At 35.8% G+C, this 25998-nt stretch overlaps 2 protein-coding genes across 3 annotated transcripts in view; both read left to right on the forward strand.

The window, feature by feature from the left end:
- The window catches only part of LOC140526998 (utrophin-like), a 38360-nt gene extending 27573 nt beyond the window's left edge, over positions 1-10787 (forward strand). For both annotated transcript variants that reach the window (XM_072643618.1, XM_072643617.1), the window contains exons 6-11: positions 860-995; positions 1847-1996; positions 3504-3579; positions 6836-7029; positions 8354-8462; positions 10329-10787. In XM_072643618.1, the coding sequence (XP_072499719.1) occupies positions 860-995; positions 1847-1996; positions 3504-3579; positions 6836-7029; positions 8354-8462; positions 10329-10423 (760 nt within the window). In that variant the 3' untranslated portion in view covers positions 10424-10787. The remainder of the gene's footprint in view (positions 1-859; positions 996-1846; positions 1997-3503; positions 3580-6835; positions 7030-8353; positions 8463-10328) is intronic.
- Positions 10434-25998, forward strand: part of LOC140527008 (utrophin-like) — a 65697-nt gene continuing 50132 nt past the window's right edge. The window contains exons 1-3 of the mRNA XM_072643628.1: positions 10434-10528; positions 14040-14194; positions 19760-19949. Coding sequence (XP_072499729.1) covers positions 19824-19949 — 126 coding nt within the window. The 5' untranslated portion in view covers positions 10434-10528; positions 14040-14194; positions 19760-19823. The remainder of the gene's footprint in view (positions 10529-14039; positions 14195-19759; positions 19950-25998) is intronic.

Consider the following 25998-nt stretch of genomic DNA (forward strand, 5'->3'; position numbering starts at 1 on the left):
ATTTGAAGTCTCATAGCAATGTAAATACACTAAAAAATTATTGATAAAATGGCTGAAAAAAAGTTCCTGCCAAATCTGTCTTTCACAGTAGGAAATATATTGTGTTTCTTTGATGTTCTTTGGGAATTTATAGGTCTATTTTGTGTATACTTATGTATATAAACTTTATAAACATTCATTATTTTCTTGCTACTAAAGGGATTATTTGTTGATGAAATTTCACATATAGACATCTATATGTAGATATCTATAATATATCTATTTCTATATACATACACGTTGTGTATATTATGTATATCTATGTGTGTATACACATGCACACACAAAACAAATGTATACACAGTGGTTAGAAAACCATTCTTAGAATCAGACCTTGGTTCAAGTTCTCCCTCTAGCAATATACCGACTCTATATCTGTCATAAGCAACTCTCTTCCTCTTTGTGCCTTGAGTATTTTTTCCTTTTTAATTAAAATTTTTAAAAAGTTCCGTTCCTTATTATTATTTATATGATTACTTTGTTCTTTAATATTAATTTATGCATTTTGGAGGATATTATCAAATTATTAAATACTAAGTTATACCTTTGGTTTCCCTCTATGTACCAAAAAAGCGAAATTTTCTTTTGCATGGCTCGTATAACTATAGCTTTGAGAGAGAAGGTGAAAATGAGGGAAGGGCAAGATTGTATCATGCATGATACAGTATTTTAAAATACGAATTCACTAATTTTGAACCCATTTAAACAGATGTTCTATCTGTTGTTAATAAGAATGATTGACATTTTTTACCTGATCTGCATACACTATTATATCAAACTAGTTTGTTTGCTCAATATTTTTCAATAATGATTTTTCTAGTCTTGAAACAAAAAATGAGGCGATAGTGAAATACAGAAAAACGATGACTGAAACTTTTCGCTGGGTATCAGAGATTGAAAATGCCTTGGAATTGACGTCCTCATCTGAAATGGAAAGGAGTGTCCAAGAACTAAAGGCAAGTTATAGAATATCCTTGTTTTTGTACCTTGGGGTTTAAATGCAAAAATGGGAATAATGTTGCAGGAGAATTGGAAGTAAAAAAATCTCCTCTTTGAAGGTAAAAAAACATTAAAATAGGTTTTGAAAGGGATATTACATCGCATTTATAAGGTTAGCTCTGAGAAGGGGCAATAAGTAATACTTGAAGTCATACTTTCAGAAGATTCTGTTAGCATAAGAATTATTACTTGACACTGTCATTTCAATAGTTCAAGCAGAATCCTGATATTTTGGCATCATATACTGGTTTCATATCATAGAAAGGCTTGGTCCTTCTGTGTTAAGATCCTGCTGCCTAGTGCAACGTATTCATTCAATTGTTCACGTAGCTTATTAAATGTGTTGTAGGAGTAGTACTTCCTGGCAGTTTTTCGCCTTAAAAATCATGGCCGTGTTGCATCATTACACTTGGCGTTATTACACTTTGATTCTTAATTACTGCTTTGTAATTCTGTTCCTTAAAATATTTTCATTTGCATTGTTCCAAATTAGTCCCATGACATGTATAGAAAAAACTAGAGGCATTATTTGTTCTGTATTCTCTTTGTTAAGTGTATTTTTAGATAAATTGAAGTGTGTATTGCTGTTTTCTTAGAGATTATTTGCCACGTAAAGAACTTCATTCCACATGAAATTATTTTCAGGGATTGTTCCTATTATTTCCGGTTAGATTGTAGTATGTTTACGCATGAACATTTTAAATGCCAAATCCATGATTTAAAGACAAGGGTTTTTCATGTCGTTCTACTAATGCTGGTGTGGCTGTGTGTTGCCCTTTTAACCAAAGCTCTCTTCTGCCCCCTTTAGGACTTAACCCAGCACATGGATGTACAAAGGGAAAATCTTCGGTGGTTGAACGCAAATATCCCTTCGCTACTTGCATTGGAAGACTTCAGTATGAATGAAGGAAAATTCATTTCTGCCAGTTTAAGAACTCTGAATATCAAGTGGGATAAGGTATGCCTGAAATGCTTTGCACATTGCATGTCCCAATCAATATTTGTGGATGTGATTTGATTATTATAAGAATGATATCCTTGTAATATTCTATTTTACCTTTAAAGATGCCCTCCCCCATTTTTCTTTGTGAGTGCCTCTTATGTTCATGGAATGTAGTGAAATATTGATTTGCTTATCTTAAAAATAGGGATCAATGTTTTCGGGGCATTTTGCTTAATAGATTTGGATGTTGTGAAGTCGATGAAATAATGAATATTAATGTTACTTGAGACAAACCAGACAGAACTAGCTTGAAACTGTTATTTTGTACCCAGAAAAGTATAGCTTCCTACATCAAACTTGAGTATCACATAAGAAAGAGAAACTCTACCAAGTGTTTCCCAAGTGTCTTTTTAGCATCTACTAGTAGGAGAACTCCAGTGCCACCATCCTTCAGGGCAGTCCCTTCCGATTTTGGCCACTGCAATTATGATGAGGATTTTCCTCATTTTGAGTCACTCTTTCCTTCTGCACTTCTAACCATTGACCCTAGTTCTGACTTCTTAATAAGGGCAAAACAAATCTAATCTATCACACAGAAGTGTGATAATTCTGCTTAAGATAACTGTCATGTGGTCATTAAGAGGCAGCTAGTTGGTGTAACAGAGTTCTAATCTGTGAGTCTGTGAGACCTGTGTGGAAATCTAGCCTCAGACACTTAGTAACTGACCATGGGCAAGTCCCTTCAGCTCTGTCTGCATCATTTTTCTCAACTATCAAATGGAGGTCATACTAACACCTACCACTAGGGGTGTTGTGAAGCTCAAGTGAGAGATTATTTGTAAAAAATTTACCAAAGTGCGTGGCTCATATTAAGCACTTAATAAATGCTTGTTTCTTCCCTTCTCTTCCCTCTTCGCCCTCATTTTCCCTTCCATTTTCTCCTTTTCCCCTCCCCTCTTCCCCATTCCTTCCCTTCTTCCCTCGCCTTCCCTTTCCCCTTACCATCTTTCATTCCTTTCTATGACTAGGTATAGAAGAATACTATATTTGATCACTCCCGTTCCTGTGTAATAATTTTCCTTTTGGTTATGCACAGACATTTCTTAGTTTTTGATAATAAAACTAAATGAAAATTATGTATTTTTTGGAAATAGGAGTTATTGTTATTTTGAATTATTTTAATTTGTAAGGTGTTTTTAAAAAGCATGATCTTCCCTTTCTGATTTAGCTAATTAAGTGAATTAAAATGCATAATGGAGAATGAAAAAGAGTCATACATAGTGAAGTATGAATCAGTTCTTTTTATATTAAAGAAGGCCCACTTCAATAAAGCCATAGATCCATGTCTACTGATGGGTTTAAGTTCTGTCTATTAATAGCAAACATAATTTTTTGATATTCTAGTTAGAATAATAGAAACATATTCATTTTGAATGTAATTTGGACTATAAAATCATCTTCATTCTGTGGGAAGTAATATTTTCTCTTACCTTTCTTTCCCTCTCTGTGTATGAAATTATAGGTGGAGAGGGATATCCCTCGCGCCCTGGAGGAGAGACCCTTGGATGTTTCCGAGCCCCATCCTTCAACAGCCTCTGGTAAATAAGGGAAAACTTGATATCTTAATTTTGTTTAATTTTATGTGGAACTTTCATCTTTCTATTAATTCTCTGTAAAGCTATTCTTCTAAGAGAGTTTTAAAAGTAATGTTTCCTCTTCATTTTTTAAAAAGTACAATTTAAATGTGTTCTTTTCTTTTGGGGTTTAACAGATAAATATCTTTTTTAAAAAATCCTACTGCTTGAGTGAATAAAGAGCATTAGAGTAGAATAGTTAATACTAGCTTTATGAATATTTAAATGAGACTGGGATGATAGTTTCTCATGTTACATATTTGCCTTTTCATGTTGTAAACTGGCTCCCAGGGAAGCTCAGTCATTTGCTAAAGATTACATAGTTAATATATCAGTATTTAACCTAGGTAAAAAGTATTTTACTTTAGCACCACAACATACCACCCCACCAGACTACATTGTTTTCTCATTAGTAGGATGATTTTGAGGTGGAAAAGAATTAAAAGATATATTTATCCCACCCAAAGAGCTTATACATTTTTTGCGGGGGGGGGGGGGGGGAAGACACACAATTCCAGCATGAATCACTTGAAATTAGGCAGTTTTCGTAGAAATTGTCAATTATGCCTTGTAGATTCCTTCAGTTATTAATATTTTCAGTAGACATACCTTTTCTATTTTTTTTTATATCACAAAATGTATATATTCTTGTTGTCAAAGGGTAGCTTATATTTAGGATTTGCCTCTATGATTCTATCACTTGGAGAGTTTTCCTCCACCATTTTTGAGTCAGCATGGAACAGTGGAAGGAAGACTTACTCTGAAGTGAGAACACTTGGATTCAGTTCCCTTCTCTGACCCTTGACTATCCTAGATGACCTTTCTGTCACTCAACAATCCTTGATCTTCCTTTCATCATTAGTGAAATGGGGAGATTATTTCTAAGTAGATCTATGATCCTATGAGTAAAATGGGCCACTCCTCTGTAGGTAAGACTCTTTGCTGTCTTGGTCACTGAGAGGTTCAACAGTTTGTCCATTTTCACTAGGGAGTGTCAGTGGCAACACTTGAACCCAGGGTGGTTCTAAATCCAAGCCTGGCCCCTTAATCCACTATGCAGTGTTAGAGAGCTAATGTGTTCTTTTTTACCTCCATTTTAATTTCAAAAAATCAGAGGTAGAATCTGGTAAAGGGTTTAACCGACAACATTTTTCATCAATGGGCAAGAGGTCTGACACTTTAATTAAGCACTTACTATGTGCTAGACACTAGGATCATTGCTTCATAGATATTTTAGTTTGATCTCATTTGATTGTCACAGCAGCCCTGGGAAGTAGGTCTATTATCCTCAGTGTTTTCTATAGTTAAGGCAACTGAGGCAGATAGAGAATTGGTGACTTGTTCAAGGTCACACAAGTATTAAGTGCATGAGACTAGATTTGAACTCAGATATTTCCAGTACCCTGCCCAGTGCTCTATCCACTCAGCCACCAAATGCTATGGTTATTCACCTAGTGTCAAAATACTTTATCATTCTGGCATGAGAATAAACTAATTATATCTATACATTTATAGATATCTATATATCTATAGATATATGTATGCATGCCCACATATATGTAGTTGTATGTACGTGTGGTTGGCTTTTTGTATATGAGAAAATACTACATTACTATATGTGTATCCCATTTGAAGCATTACCTTAATATGTACAAATATGGAGTTTACATGGATAAATTAGGGGTGATTGGCCCTCATTGTATATAGGTTCTTGATTATATAGGAGGATTCATGTCTACCCAGTTATACTTTAGAGTTTTTTTGGAAATACCTATGACTTTATTTGAACACATCTCTGAATGACCTGTATCAGCATGAACCTAGGACCCAGGAGGTCATTTACTTCATAACCCAATCTGTTATATTCCAGTGAATGGAATATAGGGAGAAAAATTTTTTCCCCAGGTTCACAGATGGTATGCAGTTGAAAGAAATCTTTGTAAAGGCAATAATTAAGTGACATTTGCCCTTATATAGTAAAACACAGACTTCTAATGACATTCTTCTGGTCTTTCACGCTCAATGGTTCTATCCAGTTACATTTTATACACTGTGCCCTGCCTTAAAATAATTGATATATGAGGTACGTTATAAAAAAATTGTATTGGAAAACTAACTTAAATTTACATAGTGTTTTGACAGTAATAAAACACTTTCTTTAAAATTACCTGCTAGCTATGTAGCATTTCTATTATGAAACCTATTTTGCAGAACAAACAACTTAATGCTCCCAAACATTATCTATATTTATAAACCCACAATTATATGAGCTGGAAGAGTCGGAAGAATGTAAATTGAGGAAGATTCAAATTAGTAGAAAACCAAGAGAAGTGATATAATAAAAGCAACACTGTAAAGGCATATATATTTGCAAAACTGTGGAGCTATGATCAATAGAGTTGATATAATTCATGATTCCAGTTTACCAATGATGTACTATCCTCTGATAGAGAGGTAATGGGTTTAGGGTAAAGAATAAGTCATAAATACTTTTGTATATATCCAATGCTTGATTATGCCTATTTTACAAGAATTTCTTTTCTTTCCTTTTTTTCTTAATGACATGGAAGGTGGGAAGGAAAAAAATACACCTCTAGTAAACAAATTAAAAATAGAGAACTGGGGTGGAGGTGCTTTTACAGATGTGGAATGGCATTGGCATTCTCTTTCAAATGATTTCATCATATTGGTTTTACTTCATTTTTTTTTGTAAGAGTACTTTTTTAGAGTGGGGACAATTTGAAAATGTTTATAACCTTAAAACAAAATGAATTAATAGAATAAAAAATGTTGGAGCTGAGAAAATCTGAATTTCCGAATTTCAGGTCTTCTGAATTTCTCACCAGCGATAATTCCAGAAAATCACATTGTTCCTCAAAAGTGGTATAACATTTCTATTAGAATTTATATTTTTTGCTAAATTCTTTCCTTCCAAAAAAACCCTACATCCCACATACTTCAAATATCCTTATTTTATAGATGAGTAAATATGATTTGCCCCAAGTCACAGTAGTAATAGGTACCAGAGTTGGGACTTGAACAAAGATCTATAAAAGCCTTATCTCTCCAATTCTAATGCATATTACAAAGTGAATATGAATTAATAGATGACTAGTATATAAAATGGAGATTTTCTTTATTAAACTGCTCAGCATTTTATTTGAAAGATTAAAAGAAATCAGTAGCAAAATCTCTTCTGGATCTATTTGTATTTCTTTAGATTATCCTGCCACCTCCGAAATTACTGGTGAGACACAGTCATCTCTAGAACCAGAACTTTCCTCGCTTCCCGATCTAGAAAAAACTGCGACAGAACTAGCTGAATGGCTTATGTGCATCGAACGAATGCTGAGGTCCAGCGTTGTCAAAGTTGGAAATACGGAAGAGATCAAAGAGACAATTGAACGTATGAAAGTAAGTATGTGGTGTAAAGTTGAATGCCAGAATTATAAAAGCAGATAAGACTGACCTAAAAAGTCTCCATTTCGTTTGTGGTGCTAACTGTGGGAACGTAGAATTTAGGAAGCTTTTACAACAAGGAAGAAGAAATCTTCCCACTTAAAGCAATTGAGTTTCATAAAATCCGTGTTAACCCAATTAGGTTTTCGATGCACCCATGGATTCATCTGCTGATATATGAATGGCTCAAATCAGCATTCATCTCTTAGATACTTATTTGCAAGGTGCTGCCTATCTTGAAGATATGAACGTATTCCCTACCCTCAGTATTAAAACCTAGTGTTTACTTTCTAGCAAACTACACACTAGTTGAGTCTGGAGTGTTTTCCTACCTGCGGTACACAATAGAACGTAACTGTGTGTTGAATACTACATTCAAGGTCATTGTATTTCTAGAATTTCATGAAACTTTGAATTTTCAAGATTAAATTACTTTTTACATCCTCATTCAGAGAGACTGTTTTCCTTAAGCATAAGACTTTTGTGGGTAGGCTGATATTTGAAAAATGGAAATTTTTTCTTTGGAAAAAAGTTAATAGTGTATTAGTATTCTGTGTTGTAGTACCATCTTCCTGCTCCAGCATTACCTCAGTTCTTTTACCAGCCATTGGTAAAAACCTTACACTGTAGTCCGTATTTTGTGTTTATGATCATTATTCTTGAAACATGAATTGTTCTCTGATTTCATCCTCTTTTCTTTCAGGATTTATCAGTTTTATAGAGAACAAAATCAGGACACTTACTTAGTGTTAAATGGTACAAAAGCTTCTGAAGCAGCAGTTCATCATCGATGTGTAATTAATCTACAGTTCAGAAGCTCATTGATACACTTTCACTCTTTAATCACCTTAATAATGCTTGGTCAATCTTGTTTTTAGTTCTTTCTTTAGCAGTACTGGGAGAGTCATCTTAATCACATACGTGGATCTAGACAAGTTGAAGACTGCCTTTCTGGAAAAAAGTCATGAGATTCCTTAGCACTGTTTTTATTAAACTAACATTTGTGCTATATTATAATACGTAGGGACTGTTTTAGAGTGAGTTTCATGACCTAGGAGTTTGCTGTACCAAGGAAACCACCGGTCTGGGATATTGGCACCTTCTCAGGTAGCCCTAGAGACTTGCCCAGAGCACTGCTTGACTGCCCTGGGATCCAATAGCCCAGGAGGAGTCAGAGGCAGCTGGAACTTCTGCCTTGCTGACTTTTGGGGTCAGCCCTCTCTCCATTGTTCCCTAGTGACTCTCAGTACAAAATGTAATATAATTTCTTTTTCATTAGATTACAAAGGCTGACTTAGAGCAGCGCCACTCCCAATTGGATCGTATTTTTACATTAGCCCGAAATTTGAAGAGTAAAACAGATATAAAAACAGCCATCATCGAAAAACGTAAGTCTCTTGCAGCTATCTGTCGTCGTCTGTCCTCACTTTGTAAACTGTGAATTTCCTCACTTAGTAAATCCTACTAATATGTGTGTATGTAACATATATGGATAATGTACATCTTTGTGTGTGTGTGTATACACATCTGTCTCTAGATATACACACATTACACATGATACATATATACAAACACATTTTTATTTGGGTTGACACATTTTGATTTATAGTACATTTCTTTATATTTTAGTTTTGTCCTTAAAATTGAGACTGTATAATAGTCTTTTTAGGAGTATTTATTTCCCTCAGTGTCAAGTACCAAATCACTTTTGCTTATGTGAATTCTGAATGTCTTTCTTTTGAGTTGTATACTGGTATGTCTCCCCAGGGCTCACTTGGATGCTTCTTCAGGTCATGGAGGTGAACCAGTGTCCTTTTCTGTTGAACTTTCTATGTTTAGCAAAGGAATCTCCTGACAACAAAGAAAAAAATTTTAAAAGTCTCCAGAATTCTTTTGACACACAGAAGCAGAAGAACCCTTATTTTCCAAACTTACAAATTTAATGTTCAGAAGGATTTCTTTTGCTCGTGTTGCATCATCAGTGTTAGGAGGTAGTAGTTGACTGGAGGCACTTGGAGCATGGCCCTGTGGATAGAATACATGTGCCTTATATAGCCCAGCTACATTGGAAGAGACTCATCACCACATTGTCTGCAACAGGATGCATTCTTCTTCTATAGCAACTCTCTTGTCTCCTCTGCATTGAGTGGTTGTGAGCTGGATCAGTGCAGAAACGATAGTGGTGTCAGTATCAATCTTTGAATATCAAAATGTACTGATTTAAAGCAGGCGTTGATTTTCACTTCATGAAGAGTACCTTGGATCGTGAGAGATTATAATTATTTACACTTTAGGTTTATTTTATTCCCATTTATTTTTAAGCAACCAAGAAAATAAAGACAGGGCCACAGGAAAGTGCTGCTATAACTTAAGTATCACTCTTGAGCCTCATGTCACTGATGGGACTGAAGTCAATTGTTTTAAAGGGTCTGTTAAGATTGTGGGTTAAGGTAGCAATCATTTAATTGGCAAAGTTAATTTACCAAATAAATCCTTGTAGCCTTAAAGAATCTTTGTATCTCTCGACTTAGTTTTATCACTTACGTGGTAGATTCCGCCCATTTTCTTTTTGTTTTGTATTCCTTTGAGCTATAGAATGCTGGAACAACATCACTTTTGACTGTTCTTTAATATTGCGGCCACCCCCCACTCCCACCCCCTTCTTTACCCTGCTTGGATGTGCCTTTTTGTGACCTATCTCTACTGTTCTGCTTTGTACTTTTGTCTATCTTGTGAATCCCTCTAAAACCTCCTCCTCAGTGGTGTCATCCCATCCATTGTCATCACTTGTTTCAAGGACCAAGAATGACCTCCTTTTCTATTTTCATTTCAGTACTTCATTTATAAAATTCCTAGACCCTGCCTTCCCACATTAAGTGTAAAGCCAAGTAGGGGTATTTTTTTTTTTAACAGGGATCTATCGACTTTTTAATATTCCTTGACTGGTTTAGTTTAGCTTGGAGTTGATTATTGCTTTTTCAGTGATTACCTTGCTGTGTACTGTTACCCTCTAATTTTGGATTTGTATTTTCAACAATTTGTAATGTCAACAGTTAAGATGGTGCTGTTCTGTCCTTCTCTCCCTTTAGGGACATTTCTTACAATTTACCTATATAGGCATGTTGGATTCCTCTCTTGGATCGAACTAGAAATCTTTTTGTTTTATTTGCCAGATTTCAAACATCAATCAGTTTATCACTGATGCTCAGTTCATATGAACTTTGAGGTCTAACTTTTTGCATTGCTTCCCATAGTTAATGAAGTCAAAATTCAGTGGGCCAGCACTGAATTTGCTGTGAACTCAAGGCAAGAGCGGCTGCAAAACATGCTTACGGACTCCCAACGTTGAAGAGATTTAAATAGACAAGTCCAAGAACTTGTAACCGAATACAAAGCCAAACTACTTAGTATCTCAGAAGAGGAACCACTTGTGAAGCAAATTTCTCAGAACAAAGTAGGATTTACCAGATTGTTTGCATTTCTTTTTCTTCAGTGAAGTTTCATTTTGTTTGTTTCCTATGAAGTCTTTCTGTATTTAGGGTTCTGTGAGATATATACATATTTAAATTGTGTACTGCATTTTCATTATACATCAGATACATGTGAAGATTTATTGTGTACACACATCCAAAGAGAATCCTTTTTTTAGGTCTTCTTTGGTGAGTTAATGCCAAAAAATGTTTAACGCTTAAATAAAAAAATCCATCATTTCATGCAATTTGTCATTGTGGAAAAGAGGGCTGGACTTGAAAACCAGAGAGACCTGTGTTCTATACCTGTTGCTCACACTGAATGAGTTTTTTCTATAATTATGGACCTTGTGTGTAAAAAAATTTGAGCGTAATGGGATCTTTTACATTGATCATATTTTGACTTTTAATTTATTTTTGCCTCTCATGGCAAAAGAGACAGAGTTGGATTTCCATACACATTTTTTGCATTTAGCTTATGTTGACTCCATACTGAATTATTTTACTTTTGTGATCCTTCTCTTTCCCCGTTCTCTTGAAAAGTCTCCAAAAGAATGCAATCCCTGGATAATTCATTTGTGAAATGTGATTAAAATATTAAGGCATTAGATAATAAGTATAATGAATGCAATTTAGGGTACTGCAGTCTAATCATCAGTAGAGTTGTTTTGTTTCCATTGCTTCAATTGGATACATGCATTACAATTGAAAGGAGTGAAATCTGTGATTGGTAAATGCCAGGCCTAGAGGCCTGAGGGCTACCCGAGTCTTACCTTCCCTATTGCAGGTCTTCGGCTGGCCAAACCGGATAAACGTATGAGAGAAGAGACTTTCCAGAGTCGAACAAGGGTTAGGCTTTATTCAGGGTCTTGGTTACATGTGCAGGGGGAACTCTTCCTTAGGAGAGAGAGAGAAATCTCCCAAGGAGGCAAAGATCTTACAGCAAGAGAATGAAAGCAGAAGTGGAAGTGGGGAGAGAGGGGAGAGGGAAGAGCGAAGAGAGGAAAGAAGGAAGAGGGGCCTTCTGTCCTGTAAGGGCCCCTCAGCGCTAAGAGCTTTCAGGCTTTCCTGACCCTACTTAAGCTCTCCAGCCATGTAGTTTGCACCTGAATACCTTGCCTGTTAGATAACAATAGGTGTGCCCAGATCCGGGTCAGTCTCGAGGGCGGGGATGCTCCTCCCATCACGTTTCTCACGGGAAGAGGCGGAAATACACGAGATAGCTCGGTCTCACTCCTCGATTCCCTGCTGTTTTCTGGGACGCCTCATGAGAACTCTAAGATTTAGAAGTTCCCACCTTTACCCGCCCGAGACTGTCCACATGGAATTGAGCTTCCACCCGCAACAGGTAAAAGATTTTGCTTCTTTTTGTATCCCCAGTGCTTTCGTCCATTGCCTAACCCCTAGTGGGTACTTCATGAGTGTTGGTTGGTTAATTGATTTTAAAGTAGGGAAACAAAAGTCCACTTATAGTCAGTGTCTGTAGTTTATCATTAGTGTTTTACCAAATCTCAAAGCCTATTTGATGGCCACCTGTTTGCTAACTCTAGTGGTAGAAGGAAATCTATAGTGGGCTCCGAATAGATTTCGTGTTGAATTGTACATTGTCCCAAGTGTTTATTTTTTTTCTCTTTCTTAGATTTTGGAACAGAAAACCTGGGGTAAATAATAATAATAATAGTAAAATTCCCATTTTCCCTGAAGAAGGCATAGGCCATTGTAAGCTAAAGTACCTTAAAATATTTATTTTCTTATACCTGTAACTTGGGAACTGAAAGGAGTCATAGGTGGACAAGATAAAATATTCAAACCAACAAAACATCTTTAACTGGCGCTGCTGTGCTTTCATGTGATTGTTAAGGCATAAAGAGTATAGCCTTGTAATGTTTTTCCTATTGTTTTTGCTTTGAGCAGCATTTTTCTTTTTGTAGAGTTGATTTTTTCCAGGGTTTGTAATCCTGATGTTATCTCAGGTACCTCTTGTAAGAAAACAGTTTTAAAAAATTATTTTCTGGACACTGCAGGTAAACTGCTATGTCTTTAATTTTCTCATGTAAACTGAACTTTATTGTACCAGCATGAACTGTTGGCGACCACCATTCTTTGATGATCTGTTGGAGAAAAATAGAACTGAATTATCAAACTTTTACGATATTTTAGGGAATTTTTAAATTGCTGTCGTTACTACTTTGTATATGTACTTTTTGTGTGCTTTATTTGAAAGGGAATTTTCTATAGAAGCAATTGAAGAACGTTGAGAAATCTGGTTGAATATTTAAAGCAGTGATATGCTGGTAAACATTTAACAACTGGCTCCTTGGAAAAAGAATGTTTGCCCCATATACTGTAGCATTAAATTTTTGTCTTTAACTTTCCTCATTCTAAACAAGTATCAGAACTGTCAACCATGCCCTGATTTCTAGCATTTGCTGATTTCTAATGTATAAATCCTCATACTGAAAATTTAACAATTGTGCCTCCCTGGTATGAGTTCAGGCTGCCTCTAGCACACCTGCTTTAGCATAGTCTAAATTTTCTTGTACTATTACATAATATGGCAGTTTTCAGAGTGTAGTCTGGCTCCACCAAGGATGTACAAAACCCTTTGATGGGATCAGTGAAGTCAAGGCAATTTTCATAATGGTAAGAAATTTCAATTTCAAATATGTTAACATTGACGTATGTCAATAACCCCTTAAACAAAAAAGCTCTATGTGTGTGATGGCTGTAAAGGAGCCCTCAAACTACGGGTGTAGTATAAAGAGAAATAGACTGAAAATGCCTGGTCTTGAATTGGCCACTCATCATGAGATCTTGAGCAAGTAGTTTCTTCTTTCTTGGTCCCAGTTTCTATATCTGTGTAGGACCTGCCTTTCCTACTTTGAAGGACTGTGGGGTGGACCAAATGACAGAAAGAATGTAATATGCTTTTCAATTGCATAAAATTAAACACCAGCTTCTGAGTATGTATATCTAGGTGGTATATATCTACTACTACTTCTTTGTTTTTTCTTTTTCCCAGTAGTTTCATATTGTATAAAACTTGAGAATAGATATGCTGAATTAATGGTTATTTTTAATATTTTTCTGATAGAAAACAAGAAGATTGCTGTCTTTCTTTTATTATTGGTGAACCTTTTAGTACTCTATGGTACTACTTCTTATAGTATTCTGTGTATATGTACTGTATCCATGTCTGATGTATGCATTTGCCTCTTCAGCTAAAAAACTGCAATTTAGTATTAGAAGATATTTTAGATCTATTCAGAAAGTGCATGCTTATGGAAACTAAATTAATAGATAACTATTTAGATTATTTTTATTTTGCTAATATTCGTGGTATTATACAAACTATGCTAATCACTGAGAGAACTCACAGTGCATTCAGGGTATGAGAAAATTAGTGTTAAGATAATTTGGATGGTCTTTTGTTATGATGTACCTTCCATCTGTGACCCCACTCATGTTATTTTTTTCCCCCAAATTGCGCTTTAGGCATTAATCCAGGATTTAAATAAAAACAAAGCTACGATAAAAATTTATGAGAATCTGTGGAAGAAATTGGCGAAGACGTATAGAACTGATGATACTAGGGCATTAAGGAAAAATGGTGATGACTTCAATGCAGCTTGGGCTAATCTCAACCAACGGTAATTTAAAGACTTTATTGGTTAATATTACACAGTCAATGTGGAATAGAATTTCTTCGTATTTTGTAAGTTAATGCTTTATCCAAAGACTTAAGCTATGGTTTTCAGAGGTATATACAACCATTTTATTGTTGTTCAGTCATTCAATCATGTCTGACTCTCTGTGACCCCATTTTGGGTTTTCTTGGCAAAGATACTGGAGTGGTTTGCCATTTCCTTCTTTAGCAGATTAAGGTGAACAAGAGGTTGAGTAACTTGACAGGATCAGTGTGTGAGACTGGATTTGAACTCAGGTTTTCCTTATTCTAAGCCCAGCACCCACCAAGCCATCTAGCTTGTCTCCATGCCACCATTTATTTATGACTTATTAAGTCTTTGTCATTAACAAGCAAATCAGTAAGCATCTTTTGAAGACCTGCTATGTCCCAAATGCTGTGCTGGCAGTACTGGTGATAAAAATGCAGAAAGGATGCAGCTACTGTTCTCTTGGAATGCTCATCCTATCAAGTGCTTGTCATTATTAATAACAATCATTATTGTTCTAGCTACTGGGCAAGATTAAAAAAGCAGGTTTTATACCTGTCCTCCTTAAGTTTGCCTTTTTTTTTTTTTGAATTCCTTTTGATAGCAAACTGGACTAATATTATGTGGTCTATATCGTATTTTTAGAGGGACTCTTGCCTTATCTTTCTCAAACAAGCATCTGCCTTGGAATTTCTCCCTAAACAATTATCAGAGTTTGTTATTCATCATTTTTGTTTGCTTTGTTTTCCTATTTCTCTCTGCATACTTTGTTCCAAACATTGCCCCACTGCTTTGATGCTGTGGAATGCTATATATGAGTAAATGCGTATCGCTGATCTTTATTGGGAAAGTTTCCTTTCCAGCAGTTCCCTTTAACAATGAAGTTCGATGTCTCTACTTCTCACCCTTCCCCCCGCCCCCCCAAAATCAATAATCACATCTTAGTATAGAAAGCTAGATAGAATATTTGAGTCACTATTCTGTTACTCTCTGTACGTTTGTGGGCATATCATTTTTTACTAAGTCTAAATTTACTCCTATGTAAAGAAAATGAAAACGAACACTGTAATGCACTTTTCATTAAAGCTAAGTCATTCTTGTCTTTCAGTCCTGGTAGGTCAATTTGGAGAGCATCTTATCTGTGTGGGAAATCTTTGTCTTCAGCCTCAGTGAATACTTGGGTTTCAAGAACCACAGTCTTTAACTTCTGCTTAAAATTTCTTTCTTATGCTTGTCAGTGCTCCAAAATATTTACTTGTTTCTTGATTCTGAGAATGACTCCAAAGGTCTAAGTGCAATTAGTCTCTCCTCTTCTCAGACCTTTGGATACATGATGTGATTTACTTCGTGGTATTTTGATTTCAGAATTCTGCATTTGACTAAAGTAGATAATATTGGATTCCTTTGCAATTCATATTCAATTCATAAAGCATAGCCAGCAATTTAGAAATGATAGTAAGTTGTTTTTCCTTTTATTTTTGCAACAATCTATAAAACAAATTTCTGTAGCGATTCTGCAGATAGAATTGTTGTTCAGTCGTCTCTGACAGATCCCTTGGACCATAAAGTCCATGGAGTTTTCTTAGCAAAGATATTGGAATGGTTTGCCAATTCTTTCTGCAGTGGATTGTGGCAGAGAGAGGTTAAGTGCCTTGGCCAGATTCACACAACTAGTTAGTGTCTGACATCACATTCGAACTCGGGTCTTCCTGACTCCTGACCCAGCTCTTTATCTGTTGGGCCATCTAGCTACCTCCTGTAACAGTGTTGTAAGGCAAATTAAAAGGTATGAATATGGTTGAAAGAGATTAGACTTTGGAAGAAAGAAATCTAGTGCAAATGCTATGTTTTGTAAGAGATTTTTAGGGAAAAAGTATGTAATATTAAGTTCTGTGTGGCTCACTGGAGGAAAGTTCTGTTTTGATATTACATCTGTTGGATATGACAGTGGGTTTGGATGCATGAGCTATAACCCATGACTGAGAGGAAAAGAACAGCAGGATGCCCTCGTTAGCAAAGAAAGATGCTCCTTAAATATAGGTTTCCTACGTAACAGCACCATTTGAGGAGTAATCTAACCAGTGAAGACTTTTGCAGAGGATAAAACTTTCTAGAAAAATCGACCACTTAGGAATATAGACCTGCTTTATTTAGGACCTCTAAATCTTTTTTCCTTTGCTTTGTAAATATTTTAAGACTGCCTACAGCAATAGCTGGGTTAGATAGAGTAGGCAATTAAAAATGGATTATACTCAAAGATAATACTTCCTCTCTCATAGCAGGGGAACACAACACTCACATTTTCATTCAGTTGTGATAATGCGAAAGACAACTACTCTTTCATCAACAGGATTTTCAAAACTTGAACTTATTTTTAAATGGATATATGGTAGTTTATTGGAGCATCATGCTTATTGGAGACATATATATAGTCACGTTGGTTGAAGTCTTTCAAATGGACATGACCTTCCTTCCCTCTTTCACCAATTCCTTCCTTCCTCCTCCCATCCTTCCTGCCCTACCTCCGTCCCGATCCCATCCTTCCCATCCCTTCCTTCCTTCCTTTCCTTTCTTCCTCCTTTCTCCTTCCCCCACCTCTTCCTCCCTCTTTCCCCAGTTCCTTCCTTCCTCCTCCCATCCTTCCCTCCCGATCCCATCCCTCCCGATCCCATCCCTCCTCTTCCTCCCATTCCTTCCTTTCCTTTCTTCCTCCTTTCTCCTTCCTCCACCTCTTCCTTGCCCCCCTCACCTCCCTTCCTAAGTTTGAAAAAAAAATGTACATAAAGTAATAGAAAATCCTCAACTATCCCAGCTGCTTGGGAAATCATTTCTGCTTATGAGATTTCTAGATAGTTGAGTATTTACCCATTTAACTGCTAAAACATTTAAAACTCTTTGGCACGGATTTTTTCTTAAATTTATTGGGTTATCCTCCTATCTTCGTAAACAGTTTATTTATTTGATAATTAGAATGATCCACAGTTTTATTTGTAAAGTGTCTTTGTAGTTAAATTCCCCCCTGGGTCTTCTTTTTTCCCTGGGGGGGTACTCTTTTCCCTCATTTATTAGAAATCTTTAGATTCTTAGAAGTGGAAATGACCTTAAGTAAAAGAGTGTCAGAATGTTGGCTTCAGGATAGTTATACCCCACCAACTGTATAAACAGATCTTCTTTCCTCAACCCTCCCTCCTTTCCCTGGCCTTCTGGGTGATAGGTAGAGTTTCTATATAGTTGATAGGGTTCTAATTAGATGAAATGTTACATGGAAACCAACAGCCATAAGCATTGTATAGTGGTCCCTGATATATGAAAGTGATTAAGAATTCTCAATTAAATCTTCTATCGATTACTTGTATATCTTCCACGTATTTTGTACCTTTGACATAGTGTCACTGAAGTTGCATTTCACAGAATTTTTCATTTTAGCAACTTAGAATATTTTCTTTATGTCTTTCCTATTTTCTTCAACTTTACAGAGTGATGTAGAAGGTTCAGGATAAAGTAAAGTTATTCTGACTACTTAATGTCTAAATTAAATGATAAAATAACTTTTTAGAGCTATGTAGGTTTAGTCATCGACAGCTAAGTCACACAGCAGTGGCTAGAATGCCAGGCCTCTAGGCAGGAAGACCTCATTTGAAATCTGGTCTCTGACTCTTAAGTATCTATGTGACCCTGGGTAAGTCACTTAACCCCATTTGCCTTAGTTTTCTCATCTGTAAAATGAGTTGGAGAAGGAAATGTCAGACCCCTTCAAGTGTCTTTGACAAGAAAACCCCTAATGGGATCGTAAGGAGTTGGACGTAATTGAAAACTGATTCAACAACGGTAATATTTTATCTGTATACTATCGTAAAATTCCCTGAATATGGTGAATTTAGGTCGTTAGTCATCAATTTAGTTCATTTGTTGCACAATGCATGTGCTCACATTTGTTTTCTGCCATATTACTTGTTAGAAGAAGTATATAAGGAAGTCACTAAGTTGCTGTTCACTGGTTTCAGTCATATTTGAATCTTTGGATTCAAACTGGATTCAAATTTGGATTTCAAATTTAGGATTTTCTTGGTAAAGAAGAAACTGAGGCAAAGAGGGTTAAGTGACTCCAATGACACATAGCTAGTCTAAGGCTGGATTTCAACTTGGGTTTTCCCCAATTTTAGGCCCAGCGCTCTTATCCACTGTGCCCCCAGCTGCCTTCAGTAGCTAATAAGCAGTTGCATGCCATTGAATTGTTGCTAACCTTTGTCTAGTTCTTCAAATCAGAAGAAATGATGTCAGATCAGGTTTTCAGGGCCATACACACATCTTTACCATAAATCCCCGTTCTGATGATTCATCCAGGCCTATATATAAGTGAGTGAATCCTCAAAGTCTATGTCAGCTGAGATTTGTCTGTCCAACCCTGTAGTTCTGAAACTTCTGGCAGCAGACTGTTTAGATTTTCCAAGAACCAGCCTATCTGAATGGAGATGGCTCACTCACTGAGTAATGAAAGTCTTTATCAAGTTCCAGAGGTTTGTCATCTGTCTTGGCACAGCTAATATCTACACTCATTGTCAAAGAGCTTTTGGTTTATTAAAGTGACTTCATCTCATTTCCAAGTCATAAATACATATGTCATGAGAAGTAAGAGAGCTACAATGATGCTTTCCACATCATGGGGTTTAGGGTCACAGTGCCCCAGTGATCTGAAAAATCCGCATAAAATTCTTTGGCCCTACCAGAGATGAAGTTTGAAATATTATGGTATCAAAAGAGAAAATATGTGGATATTGTACAATACTGTTCATATATTTTATGGATTTCTCAGTCTCTAAACTCACATTTTCTGCATCGTTTGCTGGTCTTCACATGTTGTCTATGATTTCCACAGAACTCCCAAAACATTCTCACTTAATATCTTATGTACAACTGTAATATATCAAAAACTGCAATGGGAAAATCATGATGTCAAAGGGATAACTACATAGGAAATCCCTTATTGAATGAAGTCTCATTTTTGAGGATGGTTCTTCATTTTCAAAATTGTTTCAATTGAGTTTCTCTTTAAGTCATTTTGTTTAGCTGGGAATATGGGGAGAGAAAATAACGCTTATGAAATGACTGAATTGAATGCCCTCTTTCCAATTTCCCATACAATAAGTGCCCTTTTGGGGTATGCACAAACATTAAATGTTATCCCCAAATAAGAATAATAACTCAGTTTTTCACAGGAGTGATTTTGTAATTTGAATTTTTTTGTGCCTTCACAAATTAATATTCATATATGCAAATAGAAAATTCTTACTATTCTTGTTTGAAGGAGGAGAAAGGAAGTTTATAGAGGGCCTACTTTGTGCCAGGCACTGTGCTAAGTGGTATGCAAGTATCTTGTTTGATCCTGAAGTGCACCAAACATATGAAGGGATGGGTTTCTCAGCTACTTTTGGTAATTGGTAAAAAGGAACATTCCTTTTTACATTATCTATTAACTTCATGTTGCTCATGTACATAACATTGGATGTTATTTAAGGTTTGCTTGTCTGTTGTTGCTTCCAGCGCTCGAGGAAGACAAATTTGCTTAGAGGTGGACCTCAGGTCAGTGCAGGCCTCCTTCAAGATTATGGACAAATTATGGAATTGGTTGACGGAGGCAGAAACTTCAATTAATGTACTTGCCAATGCGATTGAGCAGGAGGATGCTTTGGAAGAGTGTGTTTTGTACAAGAAGCTGAACAAGCAGTTTGAGGTGAGTGATTCTGAACCCAGCACATTGATTCATAGCTGCACTTTACATTGTGTTTTCTTTTTCCAATTACTTGTAAAGATAGTTTTGAACATTCACTTTGAGAAGATTTTGAGTTCCAATTTTTCTCTCCTCCTTTCCCTCTCTCCCTTTGCCCCTCCCCAAGCTGGCAAGCAATCTGATAGGCTGTATGTACAATCATATTAAACATATTTCCATGTTAGTCATGTTGTGAAAGAAGAATTAGTACAAAAGGTGAAAACCATGAGAAAGGAAAAAAAAAATATGGTATGCTTTGATCTGTGTTCAGACTTCATAGTTCTTTCCCTGGGTGTGGATATCATTTTGCATCATGAGTCATGTGGAGATCTAAGGATCATTGCATTGCTGAGAAGAGCTAAGTCTATCAAAGCTGATCTTTGCACTGTGTTGCTATGACTGTGTACAGTGTTCTCCTGGTTCTTGTCAATGTTATTGTTCTTGTTAGGAGGTAGAAGGACCAGTAGGGAAAGGGGTGGATCTTGTCCTTGTTATGAGCCTAGGGGCACTTAAAATTGAGGCCTGATTTTGTTAATGTGGTAATCAAGATGCTTATTCCAGATGGATGTATTTTTCTAGTTTCGTTACTGCTACATGCATCCCTTTTGTGGTTATCCTCATTTGACCTAAAGTTTTTCTTCTACTGTTTAATTTATTTAGACTTCAGAATGTCTTCAGAGAACATACACATATACTTACACACATGCATATATGTGTGTGTATACAAATGTATTTGGGTGTGTGTGTATTTCCTCCAACTACCCTAATACTTAGAAAGATCTCATGAGTTACAAATGTCATTTTTCCATGTAGGAATGTAAACAGTTCAACTTTAATGAGTTGAATTAATGGCTTCTCTTTCCTGTTTACCTTTTCATGTTTCTCTTGATTCTTGTATTTCAAAGTCAGATTTTGTATTCAACTCTGGTCTTTTCAACAAGAATGCTTGGAAGTTTCATTTATTTCCACTGAAATATTCTATTCAGTTTTGCTGGGTAGGTGATTCTTGGTTTTAATCCTAGCTTCTTTGACCTCTAGAATATCATATTCCAAACCCTTCAATCCCTTAGTTTAGAAGCTGCTAAATCCTGTGCTATCCTGATTGTGTTTCCATGATACTTGAATGATTTCTTTCTGGCTGCTTGTAATGTTTTCTCTTTGAAGTGGGAACTCTGGAATTTGGTTACAATATTCCTAGGAGTTGTCTTTTGGGGATCTCTTTCAGGAGGTGATTGATGGATTATTTCCATTTCTGTTTTACTCTCTGGTTCTAGAACATCAGGGCAGATTTCCTTGATAATTTCTTGAAAGATGATGTCTAGGCCCTTTTTTTTTAATCATGGTTTGAAAACCTTTACCTTCATCTCTTTTTCTTATGGTACAATAACATTCCATTCCATTTGTATTTCATTTTTTGTTCAGCTATTTCCCAATAAATGGAAATCTCTTTTGTTTCTGGTCATTTGCTTACCCTCAAATTACTAATTGGAATATTTTGGCTTATAGAAGACTTCCCCCTTTGTCTGTGACATTCTTGGGATTTATGTGATATTCCTGTGTAAAGCTTAGGGGCAATTTAGTTTTGTAAGCTAATTTCCTATTGCTTTTTTGGGCAGTTGGATCAATATTCAGCACAGTAAACAGTGTTATTCATGCACTTGTGTTCCCACAGTTTCTCCAGCATTCAGTATTTTCATCTTTTATCATCTTTGACAGTTTTTTAAAAAAATATATGAGATGAAACTTCAAAGTTGTTTAATTTTACAATTTCTCTCTCTTAGTGAATTAAAACATTTTTGATATTTGTTGATAGTTTGGTTTTCATTTCTTCCTTTTCAAACTCTTTGTATCCTTTGACTACTTCTCTCTTGGGAAATGGCTCTCCTAGAGCATCTTCAAAGGACTCTTAACTATTTTTATTTATCAGATAGGCCATCTTCGTGTCGGAGGCCATGATATGTTACATTGTTGGCTCTTTGTGACAGTGTAAAGACAGTCCAGTTAACTTGACACAGCCCCAAGTAGTTGTCCAGATTGCTTTTATATGAAAATAATTTTTCCCCATTTCTTTTTAAAATCAATTTGGTGGTATATTTATAAACCAATGGTTATATGTGTGGCCATGTAGGTCCAGTATAGACTGCTCAAGGCATTTATGTGTGTGTGTGTGTGTATTAACACCACCACTTTATCCCCTTTTCCCCAGAAGATCATTAGTTTCACACCATGTCGTTGATAATTTTTGCATGTATGTGCAATGTAAAGGAAAGGAGATTTGACTGTTTGATACTGTTTCAAAGTATCTCTTATACAGTTTGTCATTTTAATATTTAGATGCACAATTTATACTTTATCATCAATGTTCAGGCAGCATGCCCTTATTATTTTTACTGTACTGAGTATATCCTTGTATTTATGTAATTTGAAAGACTTTAAAATTTGTAGCAGATTAGCCTGTATAATATTGATTAGTACTTAAAACATATTCTTATATTCATGTCTAAAGAGAGATTTGGAAGAATATATTAGAAATAGTAATAATTTATGGATAAAACCAAACAAGTCTTTAAGAAGAATGTAAGGAACTGTTAATGTTTCCTATCTAAAGAGTTTAACCATTCCTCCTTATGTTATTACATTAGGGAACATTTTCTTACGATGACACATAGTCATTCAAAATATTTAAAGAAGAGTCTTTATTATGTAGGGAGAAATGAGAGGAGAAGTGAGAAAAAATGGAGGACTAACACGTTAATGTGAGGATTTTTTAAAAAAATGAGCTACAATATACATTTTAGACTGCAAGCAAAACAAAGCAATTCTCATTACACATAAAATTTGAGAAATATTTTGTTTCCATATGTGTTAATAACCTACAAAAGCCAAATAATCCATTTATTTCCCTTTAAGGGAAGCCTCTCAAACCCTCAATTTCAAGTATTTGTTAATTTAAAAGAAAAATTAGATTAACCAAACTTCTCCCCCAAACTAAAACCTTAGCTTTAAAGGGAAGTAAATTGAAAGCAAACTTAACATAAAAGCAATTGTTGGAGTTTGATTCTATGTACACAGTTTAAATGAAGGTGTAAGGGAACCCAGGGTATTTTGTGAAAGGGGAACGAGCCAAAGCTGACGACATTCCTTGTACACAGCTTAGAATGTGTCAGGTCTTAGGGATGGCCTGATACGTAGCCATGATAGAACCGTGAGAAGAGCAAGTAGACATTTTCCCTGTGTTCAGATGAATCTTGGAGGAAATGGAGGTAAGGTGTGCTATTGTTAGTTTGAGTTCTGGAAGGATGCTACATTTTTCTGTATCCCATGTTTTTAATGGAAAAGTATTATCTTGAGCAGCATTTATTTCATTGACCCACTCCAGGGCTGTCTCAAGTTGCTTCTAACTCAAGTAATCAATTCTCTTAGTGGTAGAATGGTAGCAGAAGCATGTGCTCTTCAAATGAATATATGTTTGACTTTAATATTTAGTAGTTAGGAATAGGTGGGTAAAGAAATAGGAACTGAATAAAGTGTACACAAATTCGAAACCAACTTTCTAGTAGGCTATTTCCCCTAATATTTTAAAACATTGCCATGTTCCTCACTAAAAAAATTCTTAGTATTTCTCAAACTAATCAGTTAATACAGAATATTTGTTGAGCCCTTGTGCTCATAATATGTTTTGCTTTTTAAATATTTTATTGACAGATATTTTAAAATGTTCTAACTTTCTAGTTTCTCTCACGTTTTGTTCATAGAAGACTTCTTTATGAAAACTAAATACAGTTAAGTAATACAAATGAATTGTGATTGTGATTCTAAATCATGTCCCCAAATGAATGTCTCATTCTGCACCTGTGGTCCATTGCCTCTTTCAAAGAGGTGCAAAATGTTCATCCATTTTCCTACATGTCTTCCAAAACCATGATTGTACCCTGCTTTGGTCAGAGTTGTGGTCTTTCTGAATTCTATTCCTTTATATTACTGTGGTAAATTCTTCAATTTCTGCTTCCTTTCTTTGTAGAATGTTAAATATTGAAGGATGCAGAGTTGTATGAATAGTTTAGAAAATATTAGTCATTCAATCTGAGAACCTCAGTGAGATATCTAGTCCAATCTCTTCATTTATTATGTTATAAGAAGTTGAAGCCCAGAGAGCCATTTCTGCCCAATATTCAAAGCAAATGAGTAGGAGAGCTGGACTAGAACCTAACTCTCCTGATTCCTGGGTCAGTGCTTTTTTTCTTCTCCCCCACCAGATACTGAAAAATACTGGACAAGAAAATATTCCTGAAAGTTAAATAATGTAACCTTACCATAATGAGAATCTACACGATCGATAAGAGTCCATGTGACCACAGTTCAGCCAAAGGCCAAATAGGTAGAGAACATGGACTGATGTGGTTAGTTCCCTAACTTGTGGCTTCTTGTGGGAGCTGGGATGAGAGGTAGGACTCAAGGATAGTATACGATTTGAGTAGGTGAAGAAAGTAAGCTGTTCAAAGGGGAAGAGGAAGGCAGTTGGGTGGTGCAGTGGATAGAGCACTGGGCCTCGCATTTGGAAGACTCATCTTCCTGAGTTCAAATCTGGCCAAGTCACTCAACCCTGTTTGCCTCAGTTTCCTCATCTGTCCAATGATCTGGAGAAGGAAATAGCAAATCACTCCATTTTCTTTCCCATGGAAATGCTACATAAGGTCACAAAAAGTCAGACATGACTAAAAATGACTGAAAAACAAAGTGAGAAATAGGGCAGACGTGCTGGTTGTGATTTCACGGATAATTCCACTTGTAAAGCATGTTTCATGAAGTTCTGCCTATTTCAGTCCTTCTTTGACACTAATTGTTTTGTTCAGTGAATGTCAATGTTACCTTTGCTTGTAGAACCAAAACATGACATTGATTGCCTGATTGATAAGGTCATGCCACAGACAAGATGTTTTCCTTGTTCAGTTGTTTAGTGTCTGACTTTTTGTGACCCCATTTGGCATTTTGTTGCTGGTTTTCCATTTCCTTCCACAGCTTATTTTACAGATGAGGAAACTAAGGTAAACAGGATTAACATGACTTGCATAGGGTCACACAGCTGGCAAGTGTCTGAGGCTGGATTTGCACTTAGGTTTTCCTGACTCCAGGCCTAGGGCTCTTTCCACCATGTCATCTAGCCTGCCCCACAGGCAAGGTAAACAACTGCAGTTTTTCTGTATTATAATTTTTATAGATACTGTATACACGTAGCAATGTATTGATATAATAATATCCATCATTAAATATGTCAATCAGCAGTTTTCTGCTATTTAATATTTAATATTAATATCTAAACTATCTTGTTGATAAAGTTATCTTTGACATTTTTTATCCTTCATTACCACCAATAAAATCCTGCTCTGTTCTTGATGGCATATTTTTAGTTTTGGTGTTCAATTGATTTTCTTTTTTTGGTGACTGAAATCTAAGGGGGAGAGGCTTTGATTTTACTAAACTCATTAGCAAGCATTTCTTGAGTGTCTACTGTGTGCCCTGTACTTTGAGGAGAGTAAGTAACTTTGTTAAAGTATCTTCACCTAATGATTCTCCAGTGTGCACTCTCCCATCATTTGGTATTTAGCTGCGTAATTGACATTCCATCCTGGCAGTTCTATAATCAATACCTTGGCATATTCATTCTAAACAGAGGGAGGCGCCATAGGCTCAGGATGTGTTCTAGTAGAGGAATGCAGAAAAGAAATGAATGGTACACCACTGGCTGGTAACTGAGCAGAAAAAAACACTGTATTAGAGAAACATTGTTAGGTATTTGAAGCGATATTGAAGTAAATACAGAAAAGACCTGAGGAAATAGGTAAAAATGTTTTAAGATTTATGAAGATGAGGTTGTTTGTGTGCCCTTTACTGCACAGGAAGACTAAGCCTTCTTTCAGGATTCCTTTCCTGATTTACTTTTTTTTTTTTTTTTTTACTTTAAAAAAAAATTCTTTATTATGAACTTGAAAAATATCGACAAACTGGAACTTTT

Source organism: Notamacropus eugenii, chromosome 2 (assembly GCF_028372415.1).
Source record: "Notamacropus eugenii isolate mMacEug1 chromosome 2, mMacEug1.pri_v2, whole genome shotgun sequence".
Classification (NCBI taxonomy): domain Eukaryota; kingdom Metazoa; phylum Chordata; class Mammalia; order Diprotodontia; family Macropodidae; genus Notamacropus; species Notamacropus eugenii.